The sequence below is a fragment of the Chelonia mydas genome, chromosome 27 (genome assembly GCF_015237465.2).
Source record: "Chelonia mydas isolate rCheMyd1 chromosome 27, rCheMyd1.pri.v2, whole genome shotgun sequence".
Classification (NCBI taxonomy): Eukaryota; Metazoa; Chordata; order Testudines; family Cheloniidae; genus Chelonia; species Chelonia mydas.
Genome location: NC_057860.1, coordinates 14,463,963 through 14,487,353, shown reverse-complemented (window position 1 = coordinate 14,487,353; position 23,391 = coordinate 14,463,963). Strand labels below are relative to the sequence as shown.

Sequence of the window (23,391 nt, the reverse complement as noted above, 5' to 3'; positions counted from 1 at the left end):
AAGGATCTGTGACTGTAATTAACAGTAAAGGGGATGAGCTGGGGACTAGAACCCAGGTGTTCGAGGCTGTCCGCTCTCCTCTCTGTGTTAGATAACACCCCCTGCCCAGGAACTTGTGAGCTGAATGTCCTGTAACCTCCCCACCTTCTCTTGCAGCCGGGCCTGCCCCTGGTACCTGCACAGGACAATGCAAAGGCCCTGGCAGTGCTAGAGGGGTCCCTGCTCTGGGAGGAAACGCCTCTGCTCAGTGAGAAAGCCATGCTTGCCCCTTCCCTCCCTGGGGGAGGCACCCCCAGGCCTGTTCCTTGGGGCAGGGCTCTCCTGGGCAGCGGGGTGAGCCGAGACCCCCTCCCCACTCCTTCTTGCAGGTTCTGCTGAATTCAGTGAGACGCTCAAGGGTGGGCTTGGAAGCTCCAATCCGCAGAGCCAGGTTTGTGTGCAGTGTAGACAGACCCTGGGGCTGCTTCTCCTGCTGCTCTGTCCTGCCCCATGGGGCCTAATCCTTGTACATCAGTAGCCAAGACTGACCCACACCAACATGCCTGGGAAGTGACTCAACCAGCAGGGTCTGATTTCTAGGGAGAGGAATTTATTTGGTACAAAAACTATTTGGAATCATTTTTGCTCTGACCATAGTGACAAAAACTGATGCTAGTTTTGAAGCCACTTGTTTTAGGCTCCAAAAATCTGTTCTCGGTTGCTCTGCCAGGGCGGCTGCCAGCAGCTCAGGGGGTTACCCCTGGGCTCTGCTGACATTGGCCTGGTTCTCTGAGCCCCCCGCAGAGCTGAGCTGGATGGGCACGTTCCTCGCGGGGATGGCTGCGGGGGCCAGGCACGGGGCTTCGATGCACAGCTGCCCCTCCCTGGAGATGGAGCAGGTCAGGCGGTCGGTGTCCACGGCCTCGGGCACGTCCCACTCCCTCTTGAACACCTCGTACTTGTAGGAGAAGGAGCCTTTGCCGTCCTCGCTCTGCGTCTCCTTCCTGCCCGTCAGCAGCACCTTCCTGCCCACCAGCTTCACCGCCAGCTCCTGGGGCGCGAAGCCCCGGACGTCCTGCCGCACGGCGAAGGGCTGGGCCGTCCCCTGGGCCAGGGCCGCGCTGGAGCTCTGGCCTGGCTCCCCGCCGGGGCTGCCGCTCTCTCCGCCAGCCAGGAGCTGCCCCATGCTGCTTGCAAACTCCCTGGCTGTCTCCAGCTCCCGCAGCAGCTCCCGCTCCAGCTCAGCGAAGAGGGCACCCGGGGCCGGCCACAGAGTGCGCACGGGGCCCAGCCGGGCAGCCACGGGGCCGGGGGCGGGCGGCAGGAGGTGCAGGCGGCAGAGCATCGCTGCTGCTGGGGCTGCCGCTGGCTCGGGGCTGAGTCCTCTCCGGTGGGGGCCAGGAGCCGATCTGCTCGGGGCCGGGGGCCGGCAGCTTTTATCCCCTCCCGTGGGGGCCTGGCTCCTTCCAGAACCCTCTGGCCCGGACGCCCCCGCCAGGCCCCATTGCCTATTTTTATGAGGCTGATGGTGAGCGGTTACTCATGGGCCAAAATAACAGTGACTGCAGCCCTGGGCTGGATTCCCCACTCCAAATAGAGCAGCAGGATGGGGCCACCGGCTCGGGTTACAGGCACGTGTGCCAGCCCCGCCGCCAGCCGGGCCTGGGGAGGGGAAACCCCGCGGTGCCTGCTTTTACCTGCTGTGAGGATTAGCCTGGAGCAGGGGCTCTGGTCTGATCACAACAGTCCCCTCCGGCCTGGGGATCTATGGGCCTAGGAAAACCCCAGGGCTGAGAGGGGCTCGGGGCTGAGCAGCACAATGCCAGGAGTGTCCTTCAGCCCCCGCGCACGTCCCCTGCCTCCCGGCACCGAGGGTCTTGCTCTGGGGGAAGGAGACAGTTCTTTAGCGCCTGGCGATTCAAACCTGAACCCTGCCCTGTCCCAGAGGCCAACCAGCCGTTCAGCGCACATCCCTGGTGCACCCGGCCCAGGTCTGTCACCTCTAGCCCCCACTTTCTAGCCCTCCATAAATGGACCCCAAGTGGAAGGGGGCATCCGCACTACGGCTCTTTCAGGCCAAGCTGTGGGATGGGCCCTTCAATGCCCTGGTTCAGAAACCAACAACCGCCCTTGAGTGGGGCTTGAGTGATGAGTTATTGCTTGTATGTCAGGACCACGCTGAGCTGGGAGACCCCGTGTGCTGGGCCTAGTACACACAGTGAGGAATTCCCAGCCTCAGGCATTTACAAGCTAGTCAAGGTGTAGGGAGGAGAAACTGAGGCACGGAATAGGGGAAGTGATGTGCGCAAGGTCATCGGCGGAGCTGGGAATAGAGGCAGGGTTCCCCAAGTCCCAGCCCATAGGCCGACCCACTCTACCCCATTGCCTCTCTGCTGGCTGCATTGAGTTGGCGACGTGCATAAGTTCTGTGGGGCAGGCTCTTCTGAGCCGGGCAGGTGCACCCTGGGCATTCAGCCAAGGGCAGTCATTCCCCACTGCCCGTGTGTATAACCTGGAGGGGAGGAGCTGGCACTAGAGGGGAGGGACCAGCGCTGGAGGCTGGGGCAGGGCTGGGCCACAGGCAAGGTTGGCAGGGCCCGTGCCGTGGCTCCACTCCGTCTGGCAAAGGAAGGTCGGTCACAGGCCGTTGATGGGGGTCGCAGAGCTGCCAGGAGTTTCTATTTCGAGGCTGAGACGAGGCTGCTAATTATAAGCTAGCAGGAGGGCAGAGCGGGGCGTGGGAGCTGCCTGTCCTGGGGGCTGAGTAATGGGAATGAGCTGTCCCAGTCAGCCAGAGGCGTCCGGGCCAGAGGGTTCTGGAAGGAGCCAGGCCCCCACGGGAGGGGATAAAAGCTGCCGGCCCCCGGCCCCGAGCAGATCGGCTCCTGGCCCCCACCGGAGAGGACTCAGCCCCGAGCCAGCGGCAGCCCCAGCAGCAGCGATGCTCTGCCGCCTGCACCTCCTGCCGCCCGCCCCCGGCCCCGTGGCTGCCCGGCTGGGCCCCGTGCGCACTCTGTGGCCGGCCCCGGGTGCCCTCTTCGCTGAGCTGGAGCGGGAGCTGCTGCGGGAGCTGGAGACGGCCAGGGCGTTTGCAAGCAGCATGGGGCAGCTCCTGGCTGGCGGAGAGAGCGGCAGCCCCGGCGGGGAGCCAGGCCAGAGCTCCAGCGCGGCCCTGGCCCAGGGGACGGCCCAGCCCTTCGCCGTGCGGCAGGACGTCCGGGGCTTCGCGCCCCAGGAGCTGGCGGTGAAGCTGGTGGGCAGGAAGGTGCTGCTGACGGGCAGGAAGGAGACGCAGAGCGAGGACGGCAAAGGCTCCTTCTCCTACAAGTACGAGGTGTTCAAGAGGGAGTGGGACGTGCCCGAGGCCGTGGACACCGACCGCCTGACCTGCTCCATCTCCAGGGAGGGGCAGCTGTGCATCGAAGCCCCGTGCCTGGCCCCCACAGCCATCCCCGCGAGGAACGTGCCCATCCAGCTCAGCCCTGCGGGGGGCTCGGCGGCACCGGCTGAGCCGGGCTCGGAGGACGGGGCCGACGGCAGAGCCCAGGGGTAACAGCCGAGGAGCAGACTCCAGGGGCCGGGGCTGAGACTTGGCAGGGCCGCGCCCTGGCTGACCTGGCTGGCTGCAAGCCAGATTCACGGCGTGTGACGTATTTTTACGTGAAATAAACGTTCCTGATTTCCCCCTGTGCTGGTGCTCCCTCTGCCAGGACTGGCCGGCCCCAGCACTCGCTGCGGGCTCCTCCTCGGGCCATGGCACAGGCTGGCACCGCGGCCCTGCTGCTGCACCCGTGGCCCACCCGAGCCGGGGCTGGTGGGTTTCCCCCCCGACACGCCCAGCTGGCCTCCCTCGGGGGGAACGTCGGGGGCTCCTGGGCTCCACCGGAGGCTGGGCGTGAGGCACAGCCACGAGCAGGGCCTGGCACTGCTGGGTGATCCCAGGCCTCTGCGTCGGCCGGGAGGGGACGGGCCCAGGGCCGGGCGCCCGCTCCCCCGGGGCAGCACGGTTGTCGGGCGAGTTGGTTCGTTGGCCCGGTGCTATTGACACGGGTCACAGAGCGGACACATGCGCCGAGGCGTGCGGGCACACACACACACACACACACACACACGCACACTCCATACGGCCCACATGTGGGCCCTACGCAAATAAGGGACTTCACCCTTTCCCGCCCCCGCACCCTGCCTGTGCCCTGGGAGCTATCGCCGGGCCCCTCCCGCCAGCCTCGGATGCAAACAGGGGCCAACTTCAGGGAGGCCCTAGAAGTTCCCAGAGACTTTGGGGCAGGGAGCGATGCCAGGCCCTGCTCGTGGCTGCCAGAAGCTGCCGGCTCGGCTGTGCGGCCCGGTAGGTCGCTCACAAGGCCAGGCTAGTCTCGCCCCCAGCACCGTCTATGGGCAGAGGAGGCCGGCTCGGCCCCTACGTGGGCGGAGGAGGAAGGGCCTGGAAGGGCGGGGTGGCTATATAAGGCAGCCCTGCGGCTGCTGCCAGGGCCAGGGTCCCCAGCCTGCGAGGCAGAGCGAGTCGAAGGCAGCAGGAGTTTGGGCAGCAGAAACATGACAAGCTGCTCCCGGTACCTGGTGCAGCTGCTCCCGCTCAGACGGTGGCCGTGGCGGGGCTTCGGCCCCATGTGGGTCTGCAGCAGTGAGCCGGGGAGCATCCTCCTGGGACCGGCAGAATTCTGGTACCTGTAACTGTGACGAAGTGGGACTGTTCTTAATGTTTCCTCTGAATCGTGGGGGGGTGCCTCAGTTTCCCCTAGGCAGTTCTTAAGTCTCTAGGTGGTGGGGTAAGTGTGTATGATCATTGCAGAGCCCTAGAGGGCAGGTGTGTGCAGGGGTCTGGACACAGAGAATGGCCGACACCCTGTTTCCTGGCAACTGATGGCCTGGGCCCTTCTCCCTGCAAGGTGGGAGCTGAAGGGCTGGAGAACAAAGGAATCAGGTGCCCTCCTGGCCCGGGAAAGGGACAAAGCCCAGAGGAGGAGGGGCTGGAGGGAGTTTCAGTTTGGGGCTGGCTGGGACATGGAGTGAAGGGCAGACGGGGTTGTCTGGCTCACTGCCCCCCAAAATGGACCCAGCTGAGGGGTCCGGTTCTCTGCACCTACAAGCTCTGTTTTAGACCATGATCCTGTCGTCTAATAAACCTTCTGTTTTCCTGGCTGGTTGAGAGTCCCGTCTGACTGCGGAGTTGGGGTGCAGGACCCCCTGGCTTCCCCAGAACCCCGCCTGGGCGGACTGGCTGTGGGAAGCGCACGGAGGGGCAGAGGAGGCTGAATGCTCCGAGGTCAGACCCAGGAAGGTGAAGCCGGGTGAGCTGTGTGTCCTGCAGACAGGCTGCTCCCAGAGAGGAGACTGCCCCAGAGTCCCGCCTGGCTTCCTGGGGAGCAGTTCCAGAGCATCGCCCGGGGACGCCGTGACAACTAACGAATGTGCAAGTGTCACCACCTCCCTGTTCCCCCCTGGCTGGGTTGCCAGGTGACGATTCTCTCCGGGTGTCTCTAGTTTGTGTTACTGCTGGAATAAACCTGTTTCCCCCCCATTCCCGTTGTCAGTGGACTTTGCAGAAATGGGTTTTCACTTCGATTTCCAAACAGACTCCAAAGGGGGAGACGTGACATTGCTCTGTGCTAGGGACCCTCAAGTGCAGGGTCTAGTTCGGAGAAGACTGGACAACTGCAGGGATTGCCAGGTCCTGGGTGATAGTTCCAGACGTTTGGTCTGGGCGGGGAGTGGGAATGAAATGTAATTCAGGGCCCTGTACCGTTTCAGGCTGGAAAATATTTGAGCATGGGGTAAAAGTGTAACAAATCGAGTTTGGGAAGGGGGGACTAAAAAGAGGCGTTAGGAAGATTTCCCTAATATCTAGCCCCGGGGGCGGGGAGGGGGGCAACCTGTGGTTCCGGAGCCACATGCGGCTCGTCAGAAGTTACTGTGTGGCTCCTTGTCTAGGCACCGACTCCGGGGCTGGAGCTACAGACCCCAACTTTCCAGTGTGCTGGGGGGTGCTCACTGCTCGACCCTGGCTCTGCCACAAGCCCTGCCCCCACTGCACCCCTTCCCGCCCCCTCCCCTGAGCCTGCCCTGCCCCCGCTCCTCCCCTCCCCCCCACAGCCTCCTGCACAGGAGCAAACAGCTGATCAGCAGGTGCGGGAAGGGAAGGAGGGGGCGGGGCTGCGGGGGGGCGGGAGGTGCTCGGAGTGGGGTTTGGGGAGCGGATGGGGGGCTGCTGACGTATTACTGGGGCTCTTTGGCAACGTACGTTGGTAAATTCTGGCTCCTCCTCAGGCTCCGGTTGGCCCCCCCGTCTAACGGGTGAACCGAGGAGGTGGTGGAATCCGTCTCATTGTCTAATCTGGTCTTAAAACCCCCCAGCGCCTCTCAGGGGTGGTCTCGCTTTATTCGGTCCTGCCTCGGTGTTGGGGGCGGGCCGGATGACCTCTTGAGGCCTTTCGGAGCCTGTCTGGGGGGTGGGCATGGATACGAGGCTAGACGAGTGCTCTGCAGGTAAATGGGTTTTGAACGTAACTGGGGCAGAGAGAGGTTTCGTACGGGGCGAGTTCCGGCACCCACCCCAACAACGATCCTTTGACAGACAGACCCTTGCCCAGCGCCTCGGGGCTGGCCCCAGGTATTCACCAGCTTGTCGGATCTCGCCGGCTTATCAGCCCTTGCCCAAACCCGGGTGTGCCCCCGCCGGGCCCAGCGCCCCTGTGACGGACGCCCCGCGGGATCTCAGCTGTTGGCCGGCGTTCTCTTCCTAGCCCGTCTGGTTCCCGAGGAGAGCTGGACCCCTGCACCCTGAAGCTGCTCAGGGTGGAGGCCCCTGAGAAGACCTGCACTCCTTCCCCAGCCCCTTGGGGGTCCTGCCTGCTGGTGTGGGCACCTTTGGGGGGGGGGGGGTGGCTGCACCCTGGGAGGTGGGGCTGGGCTTCGGGCCACGCCGTGCTGCTCTGGGCCGAGCCCTGCCGTGGGGCAGGGCTGGGAGTTAGGGCTCCCTAGACCCGCTGGGAAGTCAGCACCCCACATGGCGAGAGCCCCCTTTTCCTGCATGCACTGGGGGGTTATCCCACTTGGGGGGGGGGTCACCCCGCAGTGTGGGGGGAGGGGAGGTGCCCCGTGGAGGGGGTTATTTACCCCACACTTGGGGTGCTGTGTGTGTGTGTGGGGGGTATTTGCCCCCCCCCCGGGCCGGCCCGCCTGAAGGGTCTCTGGCTGGCTCCGCCCCGGGCAGGCTAAGCCCCGCCCCCGGCTCGGGGACTACATCTCCCAGCAGCCCCCGGGCCCGCGCAAGCGCAGTGCCGGCCTGGCGCGCACGCCGCGGTCCCGGCATGGCGGAGCCGGAGGCCTCGCAGCCCGGCCGGACCCCGCCGCCCCCCCCGGCCGCGCCCGGCTCCGGCCCGGGCCCCGCCGCCGGCTCCAGCGACCCGGCCCGGCCCGGCCTGAGCCAGCAGCAGCGCGCGAGTCAGCGCAAGGCCCAGGTGCGGGGCTTCCCGCGGGCCAAGAAGCTGGAGAAGCTGGGGGTGTTCTCGGCCTGCAAGGTGCGGGGGGGCCCGGGGGGGGCCCGGGGGGGCCCGGGGGGGCCCTGGGGGTGCGGGGGGGCTGGGGGTGTTCTCGGCCTGCAAGGTGCGGGGGGGCCCGGGGGGGGTGCGGGGGGGCTGGGGGTGTTCTCGGCCTGCAAGGTGCGGGGGGGTGCGGGGGGTGCGGGGGGGCTGGGGGTGTTCTCGGCCTGCAAGGTGCGGGGGGCCCCGGGGGGTGCGGGGGGGGCTGGGGGGATTGGGGGTGTTCTCGGCCTGCAAGGTGCGGGGGGGCCCGGGGGGGGCCCTGGGGGTGCGGGGGGGGCTGGGGGTGTTCTCGGCCTGCAAGGTGCGGGGGGGCCCTGGGGGTGCGGGGGGGGGCTGGGGGTGTTCTCGGCCTGCAAGGTGCGGGGGGGCCCGGGGGGTGCGGGGGGGCCCGGGGGGGATTGGGGGTGTTCTCGGCCTGCAAGGTGCGGGGGGGCCCTGGGGGGGGCCCTGGGGGTGCGGGGGGGCCCTGGGGGTGCGGGGGGGGCTGGGGGTGTTCTCGGCCTGCAAGGTGCGGGGGGCCCTGGGGGTGCGGGGGGGGCTGGAGGTGTTCTCGGCCTGCAAGGTGCGGGGGGGCCCGGGGGGGGCCCTGGGGGTGCGGGGGGGGCTGGGGGTGTTCTCGGCCTGCAAGGTGCAGGGGGGCCCTGGGAGGGCTGGGGGTGTTCTTGGCCTGGGGGTGCGGGGGGGGAGGTCGGGGGGGCCCTGGGGGGTGCGGGGGGGCCCTGGGGGGACTGGGGGTGCGGGGGGGGCTGGGGGTGTTCTTGGCCTGGGGGTGCAGGGGGGAGGTCGGGGGGGTGCGGGGGGGGCCCTGGGGGGATTGGGGGTGTTCTCGGCCTGCAAGGTGCGGGGGGGGCCTTGGGGGTGCGGGGGGGGCTGGGGGTGTTCTCCTCCTGCAAGGTGCGGGGGGGCCCAGGGGGGGTCCTGGGGCCTGCAAGGTGCGGGGGGGCCCGGGGGGGGGGCTGGGGGCGTTCTCGGCCTGCAAGGGGCTGGGGGCGTTCTCGGCCTGCAAGGTGCCGGGGGGGTGGGGAGGGCCAGGCATGGGGAGCTGATTCGGGGTCGGGGGGAGAAGCTGGGGGAGCTGCCCGGCGCTGGGGCGGAGCTGGGGAAGCTGGGCGCAGAGGGGGATGTGGCCAGTCGGGGTCTCATTGCCTGGTGGGGTGGGGGGAGCTGGGAGCTGCTTTTTCCAGCCTTCGGCAGCGACATCATCCCCCACCCCCCACCCCACCCCCAATGGCCGCAGGTCCCGGCTGGGGTTCCTTGTGCACCAGCTGTCTGCGGGCCTGAGGAGCTGAGCAATCCCAGCCTGTCCCCTGGGGCCGGCAGGCTGCACGGGACCCCCCCACGCCCTGTGCGGTGGGGTGCTGTCTGTGGCACCTTCCCCGGCTGTTCCACCCCTCCAGGGTGTCACGGAATGGGGAAGGGAAAGGGCAGGGCCGGCCCTTGGGGTGAGGTCCAGGCCCCCGCACCGATCGCCTGTCTGTCCCTGGTGTAGGCCAACGATGCCTGCAAGTGCAACGGCTGGAAGAACCCCAACCCGCCCACTGCCCCCCGCATGGACCTGCAGCAGCCCGTGACCAACCTGAGCGAGCTGTGCCGTAGCTGTGGACACGCCCTAGGTAAGGCCTTCCGGCGCCTGCCCCCGGAACGGGGACCCAGGGTGGGGCAAGGGCTGGGAGCGCGCCGGGCTCTGCCCTGGTGGGACTGTCGGAACAGGTCGGGGCCGCGTTTAGTGCGGCGCATGCTTTCGAGGCCCCGTGGCAACACCGGGCGATGCCCTGTGGCCGGTGCCAGGGTGTCGCCACCTAAGCCTGCCCGTCTTCTTCGCTGCTCCCCCGTCCAGCTGACCACGTGTCCCACCTGGAGAACGTCTCGGAAGAGGAGATCAACCGGCTGCTGGGGATGGTGGTGGACGTGGAAAATCTCTTTATGTCGGTCCACAAAGAGGAGGACACGGACACCAAGCAAGTGTACTTCTACCTCTTCAAGGTACGGTGGGGGAGCAACGGCTTAGCTCTGCCTTTGAGCCGCGAGCCGGGCCTCCAGGACAGCCGCTGAGCCGATGCCTTAATGTCCTGGCACGGTCGCGTTGGGGGCCCCGGAGGGCAGCAGTTCTGACCCTGCCGTGCTGAGACCCTGCTCTTGTTCCGCAGGATGGGCTGGCTGTTCCTGCCCACCTAACACTGGTTCCACCTCAGTGTAGCCACTGCAAAGGCTTCCTGTTTCCAGCCTAAAATCTGGCACATCTCTGCCTGCCTCTGGCCTGGCTGCTGTTCCGTGCAGTTACTTTCCAGGGCACGCTTGGTTGAAGTCAGCTCTGAGGCGGGGATTCCGCTTTGTCCCATGGGCGCCCCAATTCGTTCCTGCCCCATGCCCAGAAGCGTTCACAATCCTTCTCAGCTATAGTATCACCAGGCCATCCTCAAGGCAGGCGTCCTCTTGGCCTCAGGGCTGCGCCTTTCTGGAGGGAGTGCTCATTCTTCCACCTTGGATAAATGGGATCAGGGTAGCTGGAGAGTTCATTCCCTTCCTGGGGAAACGGTCTGCATGTGTTATCCACTGACAATGCATCTGATTTGTGTAGGACCTAAAGTAATTATTCCGTTTGTATACATCCTGCCTGTCAGGAACTCCGAATTCCTGACACCTCCATGGCTATGTGTTCTGGTGGGCTCAGAAGCCCCCAGTGCCCCTGTTCTTGAGCGAGGAATGCTCGTTCGTTGTCATACGAGACTGAAAGAGCCACTCCTCTCCTAACCTGTGTCTTGCCTAAAATTCCTGGAGTCCTAGCTGACCTCTGCTCCTTTATTGATGCTGTGAACTGTTCGCCAGGCCGAGGTGCTGCTGGCGGGATGTGGGAAGGAGCAGCAGACGGATTACATGAGAAGTGGGGGAGAGTCTGTGTGTGGTCTCCGTTAGGCCTGGGAATAACGAGCCCGTGTAGGGATCTAAGCCCAGTGAGCTGCTGATTTATTACGATGGTTCTCAACCAGGGGTACATACTCCAAGAGTACGCAGAGATCTTCGTACCAGGGAGTCCATCAACTTACCTAGATATTTGCCTAGTTTTACAACAGCCTAGACAAAAAGCACTAGCGAAGTCAGTACAAAGTAACACGTCATACAGTGACTTGTTTATACGGCTCTAGATGCTGTATACTAAAATGTAAACACAATATTTATATTCCGGGTGCTTTATTTTATAATTATATGGTAGAAATGAGAAAACAAGCCATTGGTCGGTAGGAGTGCCCTGTGACGCTCTTGTGGTTTTATGTCTGATTTTGTAAGCAAGTAGTTTTTAAGTGAGATGGAACTTGGGGTACCCCAGCCTCCTGAAAGGGGTTCCACTGTCTGGAAAGGCTGAGCACCAGCGATTTATTCTATGTCTGGCAACCTGCTTCAGGCAACCCAACTGCAAGACTGGCTTGAAAGCAGACACTTTGCTGGAAACCAGATGTTGTCCTGCCACCCCCGTCCCGAGCTGAACCCCCTGGGAGAATACATTGCGAGGGAAGGAGTGGACAGATTCCCAGGTGGTGTAAATCAACACAGCCCATTAAAGGCACCAGCGTGGCACCATTTAAGCCAGCTGGGGATCTGGCCGTCTGCTCCTGGCCTGTTTTGTAATGGTCACAGCTTTCTGTGGCTGCTGTAAGCCTCGCCTCTTTCCGGTCTCTGGTGTGACACGTCCCCCTTGCCTCCCCAGCTGCTGAGGAAATGCATCCTGCAGATGAGCCGTCCTGTTGTAGAAGGGTCCCTTGGCAGCCCCCCCTTTGAGAAGCCGAACATCGAGCAGGTAACGCCAGCGCTCCATAGCGGCCGTCCATTGTCACGGTGACCGCAAAGCCCGGTGCACCCTCTGCTGTAACATGCAGCTGTCCCTGAGCTAACGTGTCTGCCTGGACGCCCCCGGCCGGGGGAGAGGTGCTGGCGTCTTCCGATGACCCTCTCTCAAACCTGATCTTACGGCTTTTAGCTTCCTGGCGTCTCTTCCCCCTGCCCCAATAATCCTTGTATGACTGGGAGACGTTCCCTGCAACTGGCTGACTTGTTATCCACCCAGGGTCTGACACGGACACATCACTGTACGTCTGGGTGCCTCAGTAGCAAACCAAGCCGCATGTTAGCGCTGGTCCGAGGAAATCCGTCCCCGTGGGCCAGTGCTGGGCGCGTTTGTTTCTCGTGGAGGTCTCCCGCCCTGACCCTGGAAGTGGTAGATCTTCGTAAGTCAGAGGGCAGGGGTGGGGAGGGCTCTGGTGGAGCTTGAGGGACAGGGCAGGAATTGCCAGGCGGGGTCAGACCAGGCTCCGTCTTGCCCAGTGTCGTGTCTCCAGGCTTCAGCCAGTGCATCTCCGAGCCACACCACTCGGCTGCTCTGGTCTGTACCCTCATGTGCCCCCAATATTCCGGTCTGGGCTCCCTGCTGCCGCCCCTCGGTCCCAGCCCTGAGTCTCTCCGATAGAAGCTGCCAGCTTTAGCAAACGGGTCAGTGAGGATCTTGTAGTGTTGATAAATGACCTGGGAATTCTTGGAGAATCCACCCGTACTCATCCCACTACACCTGATCCATAACTGGACCCGGGTCTCGGCTGCTCCCTTCCACCCCTCCTGCAGCTCCTCGGCTGCGTTAACCTCGTGCACCCCCCCTCCGCCAGCCCTGCGTTCATTGCGCAGAGCCAGCTCTGGGTCGGCTGCTGTGCGACAAAGCCCACCGCAGCTGGGGCCTGCCTTCCCCTCCCCTGACGCTCTGCGGGCGCTCTGCCCCCACAGGGAGTCTTCAACTTCGTCCAGTACAAGTTCAGCCACCTGCCCCCCAAGGAGCGTCAGACCATGTACGAGCTCTCCAAGATGTTCCTGCTCTGCCTCAACTACTGGAAGCTGGAGACGCCCTCCCAGTTCCGGCAGCGCTCGCAGAACGACGACGTGGCCACCTACAAAGTCAACTACACCCGGTGAGCGCTGGGGAGAGGGGCGGGGCGGGGCGGGGCTGGTGCAGACCCCTTCCCAGCGCAGTGCTCCCCGGCAGTCCGTCGCCTGCTCTGCTAACGGGGATTTAGCTTGTGCCCAGCCCCCAGGTCTGGGGGAGCCCTGCCTGTGTCTCCCCTCATTTCACGTCCCATTGAGGGGATCTGGGCTCACCCTCCTCTCCTGAGCTGCCACGCGCTCTCTGGTCCTGATCTCTCCCGCCGCGCTTCCCGCTGAATTCACAGACCTGGAGGTCCTGAGCCTGCCGCTCTTAAGCGTGCCCAGCGCCTGCTGCATCCCCGGAGTGCCGCCCGCAGCTGCCTCTGCCCCCCGGCGGCTCAGCGAGGTGCGCCCTGGCATGCGCTGACTGCACATGCTTGTGCCACTGAAGGGCCTGCAGCTCTGCTGGGCAACTTGTCAGTGGGCTAATGCACTTCGCAGCTTGCATCTGGGCCGGGCCAGCGGGTGGGGTTGTGGGCCCAGCGGGTGGGGTTGTGGGTCCTCGTGATGGTTCAGTGCCATGAAGCCAGCGTGCTGTGCCCCTGGCTGGCTTGGAGAGACAGTGTCTCTGTGTGCCCCGCACTCTGCTGGGAAATGTCCCCTATCTTGACTACCCCATTGCCTCTCCATTCCTGATAAGATGCAGCTGCTGCGATTTGCATCCCAGCCCGTGGCTGCGACCCCAGTCATAACGCCAGCCCCTTGGGGGCTGGTACCAGCGTCCAGGAGTGGGCAGGTCCCTGGGAGTTGCCCCCTTTCTCCCCCCAGCTGGCTGTGTTACTGCCACGTGCCCCAGAGCTGCGACAGCCTCCCCCGCTATGAGACCACCCACGTCTTCGGGCGCAGCCTGCTCAAGTCCATTTTCACCGTCACCCGCCGGCAGCTGCTGGAGAAGTTCCGGGTGGAGAAGGACAAGCTGGTGCCGGAGAAGCGGACGCTCATCCTCACCCATTTCCCCAAGTAGGTGGGCTGGCTCCCAGGGCGTGGGGCTGGCTCCCAGGGCGTGGGGCTGGCTCCCAGGGCGTGGGGCTGGCTCCCAGGGCGTGGGGCTGGCTCCCAGGGCGTGGGGCTCTCACTGGCCCTGGCGAACCCAGAGATGGCTGTGATGGGTGGGTCACGTCTGGTCTCTGCGTACCTGATTCCTGAGCCCAGCTCGCTGGGTGAGGCTCCTCCCCATGGGGTACCTGCCCCGTTAATCTGGGTGGCCACGTGTGGCCCCACACTTCCCCCCCATGCTGCTCACGGTTGGCAGCTCTGATGTGGCCGTACCACTAGCCCTCCAGCTGCTGGCTAACATGCCCTGTCGCCCGCCCTGGCCAGGTTTCTGTCCATGCTGGAAGAGGAGATCTACGGGGAGAACTCACCCATCTGGGAATCTGACTTCACCATGCCGGCCACGGAAGGCGCCCAGCTGGTCCCGCGCCCAGGTACTTCACTGGGGAGATGCCTGGGAGCGATTGAGCTCATGCCATGCCGGCTCCGTTGCAAGCCCGTGCTTTCCTCGGCCTGGTGGCGTGGGCCGCGGCGGGCCAGTGCAAACGCCTCCTGTCCGGGGCCACGTGGGCACCGACCCCGGGGCGGGGGGCTGTGGGCCAGCGGGTTCGGCACGTGAAAGGCTCCGTTCTCGTTCCCAGCAGCCGTCAGCACCGTCGCCGTGCCCAGCACCCCGATCTTCAGCAAGAAGCTCGGCAGCAGCAGCTCCTTGTCCTCCATGAGCCTGGATGCCAGCACGGCAGAGCCCGTGCCAGGTAATACCGGCTCCAGCCCTGCACTGTCCCCCCCAGTGGGTGTGGGGAGGGGCTGAGACGGCCCTGGGACCCTGCCCAGTGGCACAAGCCTTTATGGCCCCAGTGCCTCTGGGACTGTGTGTGCCCTGTGCCGGGGGCTCGTGCCCGAAGACGCAGCGCCCTGGGAGGGGTCGGCCTCCGGCCAGCACCACCTGCCCTGGAGTGAAAGGGGCAAAGTGCTGCCAGACCAGAGTGGTCCGCAGTGAACCCTTGAGAGTCCATGGGGCTGCTTGGGTCTCCAGTGTGGGCTGGGGGAGGGATCTCAGGTTCCAGGGGGTGGAAGGGTCTGTGGAGACGGCGAGGTAGGGGGAGGGGGCTGCCCTTGCGATACGTGAGGACGGTGGATGCCCAAGTGGATTGTCGTCAGCCAGCTCGGGAATAGCCTGCGCCCGCCGTTCCCTGTAACCCTGGCGCCCGTCGGCCACGAGCCGTTCAGCTCAAAGGTGGGGGAATGAAAGAACAGCCTTTAGACCCCTGGTCTGCCGCCCGCCCCCCGAGCACAGACTGCCTGGGACGGGCCGTGCCCAATTCCCTGGCAGGCAGCGCCACCCAGGAAGCCATGGAGCACCCGGTTGGCCTGGCCCGGCCCTGTAGGTGGCCGAGAGGGGAAGCCCCCTGCGGGGTGATGGCAAGGCCTCCCAGCCATGCTCGCGCCCCAGCAGCACCGGTTCCCGCGGGCCCCAGCCCTGCCGAGGCCTGGCTGCTGCTGCAGGGTCCGAGTGCGCCGGCTGCCGGCTCCCTTGCGCTGTGGCTCGGCGGGAGGCGGCATCCTGAGCCGCATGGGGTGGGAGATGCAGGGAAGTGAGTGGCCCGTGGCCTGGCCCCGGCGTGACCGTCCTCTGCCGCCCGAGCAGGCGAGAAGCGGAAGCTGCCCGAGAGCCTGACGCTGGAGGACGCCAAGCGGATCCGGGTCATGGGCGACATCCCCATGGAGCTGGTCAACGAGGTGATGCTGACCATCACGGACCCGGCTGCCATGCTGGGCCCGGAGGTACGGGGTAGGGAGCAGGGCAGAGAGCTGCGTTAGTGGGGCCAGGGTTGCTGGCGACAGTAGGAGCTGCCAGCCCTTCGGAGCAACTGTGCCAAACCTTGGCTGGCGCCTGCTCTGACCCCATGCCGGGGCCTGGCGTGACTCTGTTGTGGGGGAGGGGATGGAGTGGGCAGCAGCCAAGGAGGAATCCAGTGCCAGCTGCAGGAGGACATGAGCCCCGCTATGCCCTGGGCAGCCTATTCCCCTGGGCTGGCTCTTGGCTGGGCGTCAGTGGGCCGGGGGGGGGTTGGGTAGGTGGGCAGGGCTTTGTCCCTTACCTCCCGCTCCCCCCCCCCAGACCAGCCTGCTGTCGGCCAACGCGGCGCGGGACGAGACGGCGCGGCTAGAGGAGAGACGCGGCATCATCGAGTTCCACGTCATCGGCAACGCGCTCTCGCAGAAATCCAACAAGCGGATCCTGATGTGGCTGGTGGGGCTGCAGAATGTCTTCTCCCACCAGCTGCCCCGCATGCCCAAGGAGTACATCACCCGCCTCGTCTTCGACCCGTACGTGGGGGGCGCTCTGGGGAGCTGGGCGCAGGCTCCGGGGTGGGGGGCCGGGAGGGGGTCCGCTCTGGAGAGCCGGGCGCAGGCTCCGTCGCGGTCCTGGCTCATGCAGGAAATGGAGAGCCCCGGTTCGGTCCCTGCGTCCTGGCTGCTCCAGAGGCCCAGGCCCAGCGCAACCCCAGCAGCTGTGGGGTGGGGGAACGGTCTGGACCCCCAAGCCAGGCTGACATTGCGGCCCAGATTCCTCCCCAGTCCCATCCCGTTAACTTCAACGGGGCCACTGCTGTCTGAGCTGCAACCTCCTCCCCACCCCCCCTGCTGCTGCAGCGACTCGCGGGGGCAGGATGGTGCATTGAGGCTGCCCCCCACCCCCCTGTAACTCTGGCTGTGCCTCCCCCGGCAGCAAACACAAGACCCTGGCTCTGATCAAGGACGGCCGGGTGATCGGGGGCATCTGCTTCCGGATGTTCCCCACCCAGGGCTTCACGGAGATTGTCTTCTGTGCTGTCACCTCCAACGAGCAAGTGAAGGTGAAGGGAAAACTGCACTCACCGGGGGGGTGAATGAGAGAGAACAGTGGGGAGCTGCACGTTGGGATTGGGGAGCCCAGGGCAGGGATAGCTGCGGGGCTGCGGGTCGGGAGGGAGGGGCACCGGCAGGGCTTGCGGGAGCCCAGGGCAGGGATAGCGGGGGCTGCGGGTCCGGAGTGAGGGGCACCGGCAGGACTTGCGGGAGCCCAGGGCATGGCCAGCAGGTTGGGAATGGGGGATGCTGCAGAGGGGTTTGGGTGGGGAGCCCAGGCGTAGCTAGCAGGGGGGAGGCTGCAGGCCATGGCTCTGGGGGAGGGAGGGAGGCAGGAGCTGATGCTTTGCCCCGGCCCTGGTGAGCGCAGCCTTGTGGACGGCGGGATGTACCCCGAGGCCGGGCCGGGGACCATGTTTAACGCTGGCTGTTCCTGCGGCCGAGCAATCGCTCTGCTGGAGTCTGTTCCCCCAACATGTCCCGGGGCAGGGCCAGCCTGGGGCATCTCCCCCCAAGCCCTCTCTGAGACGCTGAGACCCACCTGCCCTGGTGACCCGGGGTCTCACCTGATGGGCGTCTGTCTGTCTGCCTGCCTGCCAGGGGTACGGGACGCACCTGATGAACCACCTGAAGGAGTATCACATCAAGCACAACATCCTCTACTTCCTGACCTACGCCGACGAGTACGCCATCGGCTACTTCAAGAAGCAGGTCTGGGCCCCTGGCGCCGCCGGCCCTCGCCCACCTAGGGGAGTGTCCTAATCCCCCCGCCCCCCGGTGTGGCTCGCTCACTCTCACAACTCCCCTTCCTCTCCAGGGCTTCTCCAAGGACATCAAAGTGCCCAAGGGCCGCTACCTGGGCTACATCAAGGACTACGAAGGGGCGACGCTGATGGAGTGCGAGCTCAACCCCCGCATCCCCTACACCGAGCTCTCGCACATCATCAAGAAGCAGAAGGAGGTATCTCCTGGGCAGGGGGCCTGGCTTCTTGCCCCCGCCACGCCCGCGCGCCCGCAACACCTTGAATGCTCTTGACGCTAGTGCAGGAAAAGGGCATCGCTGCCAGCCCAGGAGGCCGCTGTCCTGTGAGCACCCCTCTCGGGCAGCGTCTCCATGGCCCAGGCAGCTCCCAGCAGGGCTTTGCCATGTGCATGCTAGTCACAGGCCAGCATCCGGCCGCAACGCAGCACCCGCCTCGGGCAGACCCAGACCCTCCCCCCGGAGCTGCTGCCTGCCTCCGGCTCGCCCTGGGCAAGCCCTGCTTCCAGCCCTGCTGGCCTGTGCCCCTGGCTGCTAGGCAGCCTTGAGGGCAGTGGCTGCCCCATCCTGCGGGCACGGCCCTGCGCCCTGCTCCCCCGCCAAGGCCCAAGGGTGAGGGGAGCAGGCCGGGACCAGCCAGACTCTGCCCTCGCCAGGCCTTCCCCCACCCACTCCCAGCTGGCCTCTCCCGCCTCAGATCATCAAGAAGCTGATCGAGAGGAAGCAGGCGCAGATCCGCAAGGTCTACCCGGGCCTGACCTGCTTCAAGGAGGGCGTGCGGCAAATCCCTGTCGAGAGCATCCCTGGAATCCGTAAGTTCGGGCCCCGAACATCTGCAGCCCAGGCTTTGCCTGCTCCGGCAGCAGGGAAGGGCTCTGACGGCTACCCCCGGCCATGGCGGCTGTAGCTACCCACCTGGTGCCTGTGCTCGCACCACCGCTGCAGCTGTAGGCACAGCCGGTGTCCCCTTGCAAATGGTCTCAGCTGTGGCCAGGCTGTGCCACGGCACGGTCCCCACTGCAGCGTGCAGCATCCCAATGGCCCCTGTCCAGGGGGGCGAGGCTGGGCAGCGGTTGGCTCCTTCCTTAATACAGTAACAAGAGCAGGAGCCTCAGGAGAGAGCGGAGGGGTTGAATGGCTCTGCAGCCGGGCACCTGGCAGTGGCTCTGATCTGTGCACTTGGACAGGAGCACAGCTGGCATCCCAGCCTCGGCTCTGCAGGACTGTACAGCTCCCGGCACGTCTCGGTGGAGCAGTGCATTCCGGGGGCAGCAGAGGGGGTGGTCGTGCCCTTCCCAGCCAGGTTTTGGAGGGCTGGGTCGGGCAGTTCGGGGGTCACGGAGGCAGAGTGCTACCCAGGGACGGCGCTTGGGGAGGGGATTGGGACGCGGTCGATGGCGTGTGAGCGAACGCCTCTTCCTGCCTTCCAGGAGACACGGGATGGCGGCCGCTGGGGAAGGAGAAAGGGTAAGTGCTGTTCCCAGCCCCGTGTCTGTCACTGCTGGCCTGGGGAGCTCGCCAAGGGTACTGAGTGGGGGGAGCAGCGGCGCCGGTTTGATATCTTACCCCTGTCAGCAGCCCGGGCCAAAAAGGGCGATTGCCGGAGGGCCCTGGTGCTGTCTCCCTGGCCTGGCAGACAATGCAGGGATGGCACATGGCTGCAATCCATTCTCACCACCCCGGCAGGGGACCCCAGGCTGTCAGATCTCGGGGCAGCAGCGTCCTTGGGGCGTCTGGGCCGTAGCTGTGTGGGAGCAGCCGTGACACACGTGGTCTGAGTCTGGTCACGTTGCCTCAGGGATCCCTCGTGTGGCTCTGTCCCTGGCAGGCCGCTGCCCTCGGCATGGGGGCAGCGTGTCCTGCTGCAGCAGAGTGCCCTAGAGCAGGCTGCCCGGGAGGGAGGACACGAGTCTCCCCCAAGCGGGAGTGCCAGGGGCTCGCCTAGCCATGAGAGCTCGGTGCCCGCTCACCTGCAGGTGCTGGGAGGGGACAAACGCAGTGGATGCTTACCTCATCTGACCCCTTCTCCTGCAGGAAGGAGCTCAAGGACCCAGACCAGCTGTACAACACCCTGAAAAACCTCCTGGCCCAAATCAAGGTGATGGCGTGTGGGGGGCATCTCCCCTGGGGTCTCACTCTGGGCACCGAGAGATGCTGGAGGCAAAGACTTTGTTGGGTATCGAGAGCTTCCATGGGTCCATTAGAGCCTCCATGCCTGGGCACACGCCAGTCGCCAACTGAGGGCTCCGGGCGGGTTCTCCCCGCACCATGGGGTTTCTGGCACCTTCCCCTGCCGCAGCTGGGGCCAGCAGCCAGGGGAGAGGCACCTCGGCTGGTTCTGATCCATGGTCCCTGAGTCCAGGGCATCTCGCTCTGTCTGAGCTCCCTGTCCTCAGGGTGGGGGTCAGGAGCCAGGCACCTCCCAGGCCTGGTTCTGGAAGAGGGCGGTAGCGGGCTGGTTGTGCAGCGGGAGGGGTGTTCGATCTGTCCCCCATGCGTGAGGCTCTAACTGCCCCTCACCCCCCACAGACCCACCCCAGCGCCTGGCCCTTCATGGAGCCCGTGAAGAAGTCAGAGGCCCCTGACTACTACGAGATCATTCGCTTCCCCATCGGTAGGTGGCCGATCTGCCCGAGGCCCACGCTGCTCCAGGAGCGCCGCATGCCCGGCGGGGTGGGGCGAGGCGAGCATGGGCTGCGTGGGGTATACAGTGGCAGTGGGGGGGCAGGACTCCTGGGTCCTATTTCACCTGTGGTAGGGAAGTGAAATCTAGTGGCTGGAGTAGGGCTGGGTTCTGCCCTCTCCTGTGGCAGGGGTACGTGGGGTTCTAGTGGCCAAGGCGGAGGTGGGGAGCCCTGACTCCTGGATTCTGTTCCTGGCTCTGTCACTGACTCACTGCGCCCCCATTTCCCCTCTGTGGGGCTGAGGGCGCTGGGATCTGAGGAGGGGGAAGCACGGGGGGAGTAACCCAGCCAGCCGCACGCTGGTCGCTGCCCCCGTTTCCCCTCTGTGGGGCTGAGGGCGCTGGGATCTGAGGAGGGGGAAGCACGGGGGGAGTAACCCAGCCAGCCGCTCGCTGGTCGCTGCCCCCGTTTCCCCTCTGTGGGGCAGAGGGCGCTGGGATCTGAGGAGGGGGAAGCACGGGGGGAGTAACCCGCTGCCCCCCGCAGACCTGAGGACCATGACGGAGCGTCTGAAGAACCGCTATTACGTCACCAAGAAGCTCTTCATCGCCGACCTGCAGCGCATCATCACCAACTGCCGGGAGTACAACCCCCCCGACAGCGACTACTGCAAGTGCGCCAACACCCTCGAGAAGTTCTTCTACTTCAAGCTCAAGGAGGCCGGGCTCATAGACAAGTAGGCACTTGGGGGGCCCTGGCCCTTCAGCGTCTCCTCCTGGCCTCGCGCTTCCCTTGTGCCCGGAGCTCCTGGCCGGGACATCACTTCCTGCGTCGCTCTCCCAGGAGGGTCTCCTGGGCTTCTCCGAGCCCGGATCGGGTGGGGGCGGGGCACGCATCGCTGCTGAACGGCCAGAGTGTGGGGCCAGCTCCCCTCCTGCTGCTGGGGGACGCCCCTGGGACTCTGGCTTCTCTGTTGGCACTCGCTGGCTCACCACTGGCCTCTCCCCTTGGTGTCAGGGCTGCGTTAGCCACCGGGGCAGCAACCAGGACCGGAGCGGCCCAGGGCCCCTCTGCAGCAGTCCAGGCGGCGCTCAGCATGCGGGTGTCGCTGCACAAACTGGGAGCCTCACCCTGGAGGCAGGAGCCCCGGGGGGCTCTTGGCTCTGCAGTGGATTCAGCCGGGGCATGGACCTGCTGGGCTTGAAATTCCAGCAGGGCAGCACTGGCTGCAGTGCTGGGCAGCCCCACCCTGGGCGAGCCGCACCGTGTGTCTCCGGCCTGGGGGTACCCTAAGCCCCTGGGCTACGCACACGGTATGTCTTTGCTTTATGTGGCCGAGGCCCAGCCCCTACTCCCCCCCTGCATCTCCCATAACAACACTGCTCCTGCCGCAGCCTGGTGTGTTCCCTTCGCCTCCTGTTCCCGCCCGCCCTTTGCTCCCCATGGAGCATCCCTCCCTGCCACTCACTGCATGAATGTAAAATGGGGTCGGTGTTCTCCTCCCCTGCTGGCCAGAGGGCAGTGGGGACGGGAGCTGCCCCATTCTGGCCTTGCCTGGGTTCAGGGTCTCAGCTGCAGGCTGTGCGAGGTGGTCCGAGGGGTCTGTATCAGCTCTCAGCCATTCCTCCCCCAGCAGCTCGACCTGCGGCCGATGCTCTGTCCTCTCCTGCTCCCTGTCCTGCCCCTGGCGCTGCACGCTCCCCTGGGGCTGGGCCCTTGCCTGTGAGTCCTGCCCCAGCCCTGCTTCCCTGGGCTGAGCCATTTGGCTAGTGTGTTAGCCCCTGCTGCGGGCCGTCTGAGCTGCACCAGGTTCTGACCCCATCTCCCCTGCCTTGTGCTCCAGGGCTTCTCCCGGCTCCAGCTCCCTGAGCGCTGCACTCCTGCGCCATAGTCAGGGCTGCCTGGGGGAAAGCTTCCCACCATGGGCTCCTGCCCCTCTATTTCAGTGGCACTTGGGCTGCAGGCCCTGGGGCAGGGGAGGGTTCTCCAGTGTGGTGCATTTCCAAGGGGGGTGCAGTGGGGTGACAGCTCAGGGGAAATGGGTCCTAGGCTGGAGCCTTGCTGTGCAGGGGTGAACAGAGTGGTGAGCGGCTAAGCCAGGACCCCTCCCTGCTCCTTCCTCTGCGGCCTGAACGGAGTCCCCTGGGCAAGTGAATGATGGGCCCTGAGGCTGCTTCTCCCTGCCTCACAGCTGGGTTACTGAGCTGTCCTGCAACCCCTCGGGGAACGGGAGCCTCCTGCCCCTTCTGCCTCCCCTCCATGGCAGGGGCCCCTTGTCCTGGCAGAGCGACAGGCCCCCGTGAAGTAAAGAGCTGTTGCCCTCTGGCTCATCGGTCACCTCCCTGTGGTACCAGCCCGTGTTGCTCCTGGCGGCCTGGCTGAAGTCACTAGCGACGCCGGCCGCGAAGCCTTCTCCCCGCAGAGGAACGGATGGAAGAGCAGCCAGGCCGGGGAAGCATTTTGCCGTCATGTTCCCCCCGACTGGTCACTGTTGCCTTATTCCCCCCGCTCGCTGGCCTGTCTCTCGTGCGCTGCCATGGGGCAACTGGTCCTGCTGCTAGGGGCCCTTCCCATCTCCCCATTTCATTTTTATTTTCCTTTATTTTATTTTTTTAAATAAATGTACGTGGCCCCCGTGAAGCACGTGTCTGTCTCCTGGTGTTCCGGGGCCCCCAGCAGCAAGGCACTGTGGGTGGGCAGCCTCCCCCGGTCCCCTCCTGAGATGCCCATGGTGCTGCTCTGCCCCAGACTGTCAGCTGATGCCAGTTGCCACCACCTCTGTCCAGCTGCAGCAGGAAGCCGCGAGCACCAGCCTGGGAATGAGATGGTCAAACAGCCTGCAAGGCGATCCCTTCTCGCAACCCCCACCTGGGGCCACCCCCCCTCGGCCCTGACTCAGCTGGGAGCCCAGGGCGGACAGCAGACCCTCCCACGACGTGCTCTGCGGTGCCCACTGCCCCTGGGCTGAGCCCTGTGTCACTCAGAGTTAATCGTGCACAGTGGGGCCCCGGTCGGTGCAGGTGGGCTGGGACACGGGCCTGGGAGCGTGTGTAACGGTAGCACCGGCTGCAGCCAGCCCGGGCTGTGTGGAAGCCAGCGGGGTGAAGGTACGCCAGAGCCCTGCCATGCTCTCCCTGGCACACCTCCCTGCCGAGTAGTGTCACCTGCCAGCTGGAGCTAGAGCCTTGGGGCCCTCTAGTAATTGTACCATGAGGCCGGTCCCAGCTGAGCTCAGGGCCCATGAACCAGCAAGAGTCTCTGCCCCAGAGCTCCCCGTCTCAAGCAGAGCCTGGGGGACGGGACATGCCCAAGGTCACACGTGAGGGCCAGAGCAGAGCTAGGAAGTGAATGCTGTCCAGGGCTCTGCCCACTGGCCCCTGTGTGTTGTGAGTGGCTAAGTGCAGCAGTGTAAGGACGAGGGTGACATCCGGTAACTGCCCAGAGATCTCTGTGCTGACTGGTGCCGCTAAACAGCAGCCGGTCAATATGGCTGGGCCGAGGCAACCTTCATTCAGGCTCAATGGGAGAAGCAATTAAATATCCCAACATCTAGCGATAGCTGGAAACAATAGGAGACCACCACCCATGTCACTGGGCCACAGGCTGGAGTGAAGCAGTGGGATCTGAGAGGTTTCCCCAGGCCTGATTGCAGATG

At 65.2% G+C, this 23,391-nt stretch overlaps 3 protein-coding genes across 5 annotated transcripts; 2 read left to right on the top strand and 1 right to left on the bottom strand.

Annotated features, from left to right (window-relative positions):
- Positions 1-629: 629 nt before the first annotated feature.
- LOC102930304 (heat shock protein 30C-like) lies at positions 630-1,444 on the bottom strand. Its single transcript, XM_007070696.3, has one exon. The coding sequence runs from the start codon at positions 1,322-1,324 to the stop codon at positions 734-736; it is 591 nt and encodes a 196-aa protein (XP_007070758.2). The 5' UTR covers positions 1,325-1,444; the 3' UTR covers positions 630-733.
- Positions 1,445-2,551: 1,107 nt separating this feature from the next.
- LOC119564530 (heat shock protein beta-11-like) lies at positions 2,552-4,801 on the top strand. The gene has a single exon (XM_037886991.2). It carries the CDS (start codon positions 2,747-2,749, stop codon positions 3,530-3,532), a length of 786 nt encoding a protein of 261 aa, XP_037742919.2. The 5' UTR covers positions 2,552-2,746; the 3' UTR covers positions 3,533-4,801.
- A 2,492-nt stretch (positions 4,802-7,293) lies between these two features.
- Positions 7,294-22,376, top strand: KAT2A (lysine acetyltransferase 2A). Of its 3 annotated transcripts, none has more exons than XM_037887016.2 (18): positions 7,294-7,520; positions 9,034-9,157; positions 9,382-9,527; positions 11,248-11,337; positions 12,312-12,493; positions 13,275-13,466; positions 13,827-13,933; positions 14,144-14,254; positions 15,148-15,284; positions 15,622-15,830; positions 16,234-16,360; positions 16,953-17,063; positions 17,170-17,313; positions 17,810-17,924; positions 18,543-18,579; positions 19,147-19,210; positions 19,642-19,726; positions 20,283-22,376. In XM_037887016.2, the coding sequence occupies exons 1-18, from the start codon at positions 7,311-7,313 to the stop codon at positions 20,474-20,476; spliced, it is 2,385 nt and encodes a 794-aa protein (XP_037742944.1). In that variant the 5' UTR covers positions 7,294-7,310; the 3' UTR covers positions 20,477-22,376. The 3 variants fall into 3 exon arrangements, with proteins under 3 accessions (XP_037742944.1, XP_037742943.1, XP_037742945.1); XM_037887015.2 differs by having other exon boundaries at positions 14,141-14,254; XM_037887017.2 differs by lacking the exon at positions 7,294-7,520 and adding an exon at positions 8,364-8,382 and having other exon boundaries at positions 14,141-14,254.
- Positions 22,377-23,391: the final 1,015 nt, after the last annotated feature.